Raw genomic sequence first — 8,085 nt, 5'->3', positions numbered from 1 at the left:
AAAAAGAAAGTAACTGAGTACACATGGGTTATTTATTTAAAAACAAATACAAAAACATAGACCAAAATATTAATTTAGTCGCTGCTGCTGACAACAGATGATAATAAACAATGAATCATGTTTATCTCGGCACATTTAGATTTTCTCGCTCTTTTTTAGGGTTTTTATTAGAAATATTTAGTAGCTCTGTTGACCAGTTATTTGTTCAATATGCTTTAATAACATTGTCAAAAAGGAAGAGATGAAGAACCGACTAACTAGAGGCTTTTTCACATAAATTAAATTTGGAAAACATGAGTTTTCAGAAATTTTGTAGAACTTACATTTAACTCTAAAGTTGAGTATTAAATTGTTCAATTTTACACATAATCTAAAGTAGCTGTCAGTAAACTAGAGTTTTAACTGTTAATTTTAGAAGATTAGTTAAAGCTAAGTTTGTAAAATGTTTTCCTAAAAGCAAAGTTTACTTTTTTTTTTTTTTTTAAGAATTTTTACTTGTTTTTTTTTAGGAATTCTCCTCTAAGTTTGGCAGTGATTTTTTAAATTTAAAGGCTTCAGTGTTAAACCACAGCTGCACTTGAGTGAAAAATCCTCATTTGGGCATTTTTTGAAGCTACATTAATGAAGCAAAATTGCAAAGAACAAAAAGATCTCAACCTTTGCAACCTGGTCCGCGATACATCTCATCTTCCCTGCTGAGAAGATCAGAACATTGTTTGTCAGATCTTTATCTAGAGAGACGTTTTCGTCCAGGAAGTCGGAGAGGTCAAATGTGTGAGGGTCCTTCCACCTCAGGGGGTCATGATTGACAGACCACTGGTTGATAACGATCACAGTGTCTTTGGGGATGCTGAGACCCCCCACGGTGACATCCCAGGTGGTCGAGTGGGGGATCGTGACAGGGACAAAACTGGTGAAACGCATTGTCTCGTAGATGAAGGCATCCAGGTAAGGCATTTGTACTCTGTCCTCAACAGATGGCAGTCTGCCTCGTCCCACCACCCGATCAATGAGATCATGGAGTTTGGTTTGAATGTCAGGGTGCTTAGCTGGCAAGAGAACAATCCAGGGGAGGGCGGAATAGGCTCTGTGCTCGCCATCAAACTCATCAATGACTTCTATAATGGCATCACTCATGTCCCTTATGTGCTGTTCAAAGGATCAAAAGGTCTGTCGGTGTTCCTCTACTTTACTGCTGACGAAATTGAAGAGCTCTTCATTCAACCATTTAAAAGTCTTGAATGCACTTCGGACTGGATTGGGGAAAAACTGAAGCCACGGCATGACATCAACCAAACTTCCAGCCCCCGCCATCTGCCCAAACTGATCTACGTGATGCAACAAGGATCTAAACTCCACATCATCATGTCCGTAACGTTTTCCAAAGCAGAGGGCACAAATCACATTAGCGACAGCTACAGTCAACTCATGCCTGGGGTTGAAATACTTGTCCCGAGTGCTGAGTTTAAGGAAAATCTCTACAAGTTCTGCGGCCTCAGCCACAATTTGATGCTCAAAAGCTTTTTTGGTATGACTGTTGGAAGATGAGAATGCTCTCATTGCTTTGTTCTTGCTCAAATTGTGGTTTGAACTATTTTCCTGTGCATCCTCCACTGTTTGCGGTAATTAGTGAAAGTCAGACTCTTCCCCCGACACACCCTGAAAGGACACAAAGTTTGGCCTCCCTGTAAGCTCTGTGCTGTGCTGTGTCAGGGCCTCTCGGATCACGTAGGATCACGTTCAGGACCACGATATCGCTGCAGCCCAGGCGGATCTTATACACATCCCCGTATTTCTTAGCAAGCTTGGTGAAGGCGACATGAGGCATCTGGCCCAGCTGTAAGACATTACTGACCACTGGCCAGGCAAAAGGTCCCGGCAGTCTTCTCTTGAGTTTACGGTTCCTGACCCACAGACAGGCTTCCAGACAGAGAAGAAAAACAACTGAGGTGATGAGAGCAGGCTGGACGCTCCAAAGCCTGATGATGCCGCTGCTCTTCAAATCAAACTGTATTGTGCTTAGTGAAGTAAAAATATACTCTTTAGAACATTAAAATATAATAATTTATGAATATATCAAATTAGAATGCTACAAAAAAACCTCTCAAAGCAGTGCTCAAAATTCTACCGCTTCCAAAAAAGATTGCAGTATTGCAGCTTTTGTCTTCACCTCATTATAGGAACACATATTCAACACTTAACACCTCACTTATATGTATCAGTTTGATGGGAGTGGTTAGGGACTCTTTCTCTATCTGCCCCCTCCTATTTTGACCTTTGCCTGCCGACCTCAGTCCTGTTCCCACTCGTCTCCCTCTAGAAGTGTTTGTTAAGCGTGAGAAAAGGAAGGCAGAGCAGGGAGCTGAATTACTCATTGTGTCACAAAATAGCAAATGTAGACCTCCAGAGTCAATGAAAGTTAATATAACGTGTGATATATGAAAAAATATTTATTACAAAATCACTAGCGATAACTTCATCTTTAGTACCAAGTACAAAAAAGATTTATATGAAATGTTTTATACACTATGAAAAGGGAGCTTTTTATTTTCAAGGAAAAAGCAAATAACTGCACTGCAATATTCCAACACAGTTTAATGATGTTTCATGTTGTTTTTTATTAAATATTCCCAAAACAATGATTATACTGAAGTTTGTAATTATGTGATAAAATGTGAAAACACTTGGTGTTAAATTTGTTATGCAAAAATTGTCCATTTGTTTTTAACAATTGATTTCAATATCTAAACTAAAAAAAAAGATCATTTATTGGATCCTTTAACTGCATAAAGTTTTCCTGCAGAAAAAAAATGTTTTAGGAAAAATTCCATCTCAGGCTCACTTCTACTGCTTTAATTTAGATTCAGCAGAATTCAAAACATATTTGTGACTGATTAATATGCTTGTGTGACATATAAATGGTTATAATTCATCTAATAATCCACTAATCTCATTTATCTGAAACTATTAACAGGCTTTATTTTTTATGTTTTTGTTGTTTTATGTTGCAGTCAAAAAAATCACCCTTTTGCCAAGTTTCATACTGAGATGCTTTCTTCCATCCTCCCATTTAAGGTCAAATAAGTCAGACACACCAACAATTTACAATTCACTTGATTTATTTTAAATACAGCTTATTTTTTCCAATACATAAAGGCTCAGTAGGCCTCAAAAGTCAGAGCTGCTACTCCAGACTGGAAGCTTCAACATGTGAGGCTGACCGGTGTTAAATTTTTTGCCTTGACACAGACAGAAAATGTCCGTTGGGCATTACAACGTCAGTTCTTGAACACAGAGGCTTAAAGGGAGTGCGCTGACATCCGTGTAGCTTTGAAAAACTGTACCATAAACAAACATGGTTTTAAGAATGCCTCACGAGTGAGAGAAATGTCTTGCACATGTGTTTTGTTGTACTGGAGAAAAAAAAGAGGGCTTGGCATAGCTGTAGCTGCAGTGCTTGTACAGTGAAAGTGAAGCTTTGATGCAGAAAGTCTGTTATTACTCGCAGTCCCCAGTGATGTCTCGTGCATCTCCTCGTAAAAGCTGTGGATCCTTCCAGATGAAAGATTCCTTTCTCACGTCTGATGTCTTAGACGAGCTCATTGCTCTTTTATGTTTCGCTTTTATGCTTTAAATACAGTAGATAGTGATTACATTTAAATGATTTTTTGCATTAAATATGAATTATGTGGCAAAGTTACAATACAGTTTTGCATACAACAGTTGAGAACAGTGAGCCTTCAAGTGTCATAATAACATCTAGTATTTAATATACATCTGTACTTTAAATGTCACTTCTGCACACATATTAATGCTCCATAGATAACAAACAAGGACATATTTCTGAAATAAATCTTATGTGCAGAGTATTCAGAGAAGCAAATATTTCATTTATCATCTTAACAGTTCATAAACTTGTTTCATTTGCTGCAGACATCTTCAAAATTAGCGTTTTAGTTATGCACTAACAGCAAATCTAATACATGAATTAAATATTGTTGTTAAATATCAAAACAATTTTGTGGAAGAACAATTATACTCACTAATAAATGTCACTGGTGATAAAGTGTTTAACAGTCACGGCCTCTGGACATTGTGTTTATGCTGGAGAAACCACACCAAGCAACTTTCCCCTGAGCTTCGCTCTCACATGAAAGTTAAGGGGTTTCAGCGTGAGGCCGTAGGAGCAGTCCAGAGTAGGAGGTGTGGATGAGTCGCTCTCAAAGGTGAGTTGATGCAGCAGGACCGCTGCAAACAGAAACATCTGCACTTTGGCAATCTGAGAGCCAATGCAGCGTCTCTTACCTGTTGAGAATATCATAACGCTACTGGTTCTGTCTCTGTCCAGGGCTCCGTTCTCATCTATGAAACGCTTGGGGTCAAACACATGGGGGTCCTTCCATTTCTGGGGGTCATGGTTGACAGACCACTGATTGATGAAGACAACCGTGTCCTTCGGGATGTGGAGGCTTTCGATGGTGACATCCGCCGTGGTCGAGTGTGGGATTGTGAAGGGGACAAAGCTGGTGAAGCGCATGGTCTCATAGATGAAGGCGTCCAGGAGAGCCAGATTGCATCTGTCCTCGACTGACGGCAGCCGGTCTTGACCTACCACTTTGTCAATGAGCTGCTGCAGTTTGGCTTGGTAGTCTGGGTATTTGACCAGCAAGAGGAGAATCCATTGCATGACTGTCGACATAGTATCTTGACCTGCTCCAATCAGATCGGTGACAGTTGCTGCAGAAAACTCCCGTTCCAACGTGCTCTCCTCTCCGTGCTCAATTGCTTTAATGATGGCATCACTCATGTCTCTGGTCACCTCAGGGTTGAAGGACTCTCTGTGCTGTACCACTTTATCTCTAACATAAGAAAAAAACTCACTGTTTAGGACCTTAAAAGTTTCATAGACATTTCTGACTGGATTAGGGAAGGACTGCAGCCAGGGCATGACATCTACCAAGCTACCTGCCCCAACTGTCTCCCCAAACTTGTCCACTCTGTGCAACAAGGTCCTGAACTCTTGGTCATCATGTCCATATCTCTTTCCAAAACAAAGAGCACACACTATGTTAGCAGCAGCTACTGTAAACTCATAACCTGGATAAAAATACTGTCCATTAGTGCTCTGATGTAGGAATGTCTGCACCAGTTCTGTGGCCTCTGCCAGCACATGCTGCTCAAAGGCTTTTTTGGTCTGACTGTTTGCAGAAGAAAACGCTCTGAGAGTTGACTGGGCAACTTTCCTGTGTGCTTTCCACTGTTTGCTGTAATTAGTGAACGTCAAGCTCCTGCCTCCAGAGATCAACTGGAAAGAAACAAAGTTTGGTCTGCCTGCGAACTCTGTGCTGTGTTGAATCAGTGCCTGATGTATCGCCTGGTCTCCGTTGAGGACCACCACGTCGCTGCAGCCCAGTCTTATTTGGTACACATTGCCGTACTTCTTGGCAAGGTTGGCCAGAGTGATGTGAGGCATCTGACCCAGCTGCATAGCGTTGCCCACCACAGGCCAGGCGAAGGGTCCCGGCAGTCTTCTCTTGAGCCTGAGGTTTCTGACCCACAGGCAGGCTTCCAGGAAAAAGAGGAAAACGAAAGAGGCAACCAGGGCAGGGTGGACCTGTCCGCTCCATTCCTTGATGATGCTGCTGCTCTTCACACCAAGCTCACTGTCTATTGCCATAGTTTCAAGGTATCAGCTGTCTCTTTTCCTTTTAACAAAGTCTTTTTTTTTAATGCTTGTTTGTGAAAAAAAATCACCCTATGGATCTATATCAAGTATGAATCAAAGCCCAGTAAAACTAACAACACAGTTTTCTTTTTTCTAATCAGATAGTCTATCATAAAGATTTAAGGCTTAAGCGCCTGTTTTGCTGCTCTCCAGCTTCTTAAATGCTGTACAGTAAGTGGGCAGGGCTCGGGATAACTTTCACACTCCTCCCATTGTGGTAGCAGTGTAGACACCGCTGCAGCGCATTATCTCTCTGCTGTTGGTCGCTCTGAGAGGCGCGCAGTACGGAGCGTCGGGGGACTCTGTGAGCGAGGAGCGTGACCGACCGCCGTCAGCGCTACACAGAGAGGGAGGACAAACTCTCAGGGGCCGGTGGCAGACTGAGATGCAGTCCTGTCGGGTGAATTTATCCACGTAAACGGAGGATTAGCAGAATCTGAACATTTAAAAGCCGTCTAACATGATTGATTTCCTGGCTACAGAAGACGCAGGGGGCGTCTTTTACCACAGAATAAATACATTTCTATCTATTTGGAAAAGGTTTGAGTCACTCACAAGAGATTTTAGTAAGATTTTTTTTTAAATGAATACACTTTGAATGGATTGTTATTTAAGTTACTTTAAATATGAAGATGACAAGATTTTTCAGTCTGATATACATAGACAGAAAATTCCCATTCAGCTTTGCGTAGCAGTATATAATGGTTGTAGTAATTATTATTATTTGTAAGACCAGCCCGAGGTAGCATGAGACTTGCATATAAAAAAAATGTGTTTTATATTTATATATATTTTACATTCCCATCAAAAAATGTTTAAGGAAAGTCATTTCAAATTTGCCAGAGGTGCTCAATGGGCCTCAATTCTCTTTTTTTTCTCTATTTCTTTATTTTTATGGGTCAGAGGCTACAAAGTTTGGGATCCACTGCTATAAATTTTTTAAATGCTTTGTGTTCTAGGAGGCCTCCCAGTTATAATGGGCTTGGCCAGATCACGGTTCATTGATACTTTGAGGTTGCCCAGCAAAACTAAACTAAACTAATACAGGAACAGAGTTTTATGAGTTTTTTTTATTGTGTTATCATGTTTGTGGATACAGGGGCCATGAGCCATGTTTGTAATGGACATTTAAAAGTAGTTTGGAAGTACTTTTCATATTCTTCCAAGCTATATACTTTATATATTGTATACTTTATATTCTATATGTACCACGCTATATACTATATACTTTAATTACTCATTACTCTTATAATTGAACGACTAAATAAATGAATAAGTATATAAATATTTATATTGGCATCCCTATAAATGCATACACAAAAGCATTTTGTTTGATTTTATTTTCCCCCAAACATAATTCACCAATTAATTTTTTTCCCCCTTCATAATAATCCCTGCACTGTTAGGACTAACAACCTGTCCAGCATTTCTTGAGAAAGTCACCAGCCTTGGATGAATGAGGTGGGATGGAGGGATGGATTATATTCTCTTCCAGGGAACTTTCAGATATATGAATTTATATCTCTTTTTCCATTTCACTCCTTCTCCTTCCACTCAATACCCTTATCCAATTTTTCTAAGGAAAAAAAAATCCAGGCTGTGTTGACTGAACTATGTTAACTCACAGGTTTATGTGACAAAATACTTCAGAGCAGACAAACCATCAATTATTGATACTTGTATGTTGTTTTTGCCAGCAAATAAACTGGGTTCTGCGGGAAGCTCAACATTACATCACTGCTCAAAATAAACTTTAAGTCCCCCATTTCCAAATCTGAAGAGAATTTTTTTTTTTGCTTCACTTCAACCATTTTGGTCATGCACAAATGCATAGTTCACATTTTTGTCAGTATGTATTTTTATTGTTCATCCTAACTTAAGATCTACAAAAATCCCATCAATTCAATGACACATTCCTTATCCTGCCGCAAATGACAAAAATAGTTGTTGTTTTCCCACCAACTGTAAGGTTTATTTTTTCAAGGAGGTAATGACCCTAATTTAAGGCAGTGAGACATTTCCGAAATTGAAAATTAGAATTCAGATGGGACAAAAAAGCAAAAAGCAAAAAACAAACTCTTGATATGTGGGAAACTGTTGTAGCAGCAGATATTGGTCCTTACAAAGTGATGTGAAACATCTTTTGATCTTAGAATGAAAGCAAAAAAGAGAGAGAAAAATTAGGGAAACCCACTGTTAAAAAATGAAGCTCATCCAAACTCGTGCGTTTACCTTTAGTCGCACTGATTACTGCAACAGTGTCCTCACAGGTCTGCCCAACAAAAATCAACCCTCCAGCTGCAGCTGACCCAGAATGCTGCTGTTTGCGTCCTCATTAAAACCAGGAAGAGAGAGCACAT

The 8,085-nt window shown here is 39.8% G+C and overlaps 1 protein-coding gene and 1 pseudogene across 1 annotated transcript; both read right to left on the bottom strand.

Moving 5' to 3' along the window:
- Positions 1-548: 548 nt before the first annotated feature.
- LOC103458719 (cytochrome P450 1B1 pseudogene) lies at positions 549-3,530 on the bottom strand (annotated as a pseudogene).
- On the bottom strand, positions 3,102-5,861 carry LOC103458537 (cytochrome P450 1B1). Its single transcript, XM_074186846.1, has one exon. It carries the CDS (start codon positions 5,675-5,677, stop codon positions 4,100-4,102), a length of 1,578 nt encoding a protein of 525 aa, XP_074042947.1. The 5' UTR covers positions 5,678-5,861; the 3' UTR covers positions 3,102-4,099.
- Positions 5,862-8,085: the final 2,224 nt, after the last annotated feature.

The sequence above is a fragment of the Poecilia reticulata genome, linkage group LG22 (assembly GCF_000633615.1).
Source record: "Poecilia reticulata strain Guanapo linkage group LG22, Guppy_female_1.0+MT, whole genome shotgun sequence".
Taxonomy (NCBI): Eukaryota; Metazoa; Chordata; class Actinopteri; order Cyprinodontiformes; family Poeciliidae; genus Poecilia; species Poecilia reticulata.
This window is presented reverse-complemented; position numbering and strand designations above follow the sequence as displayed.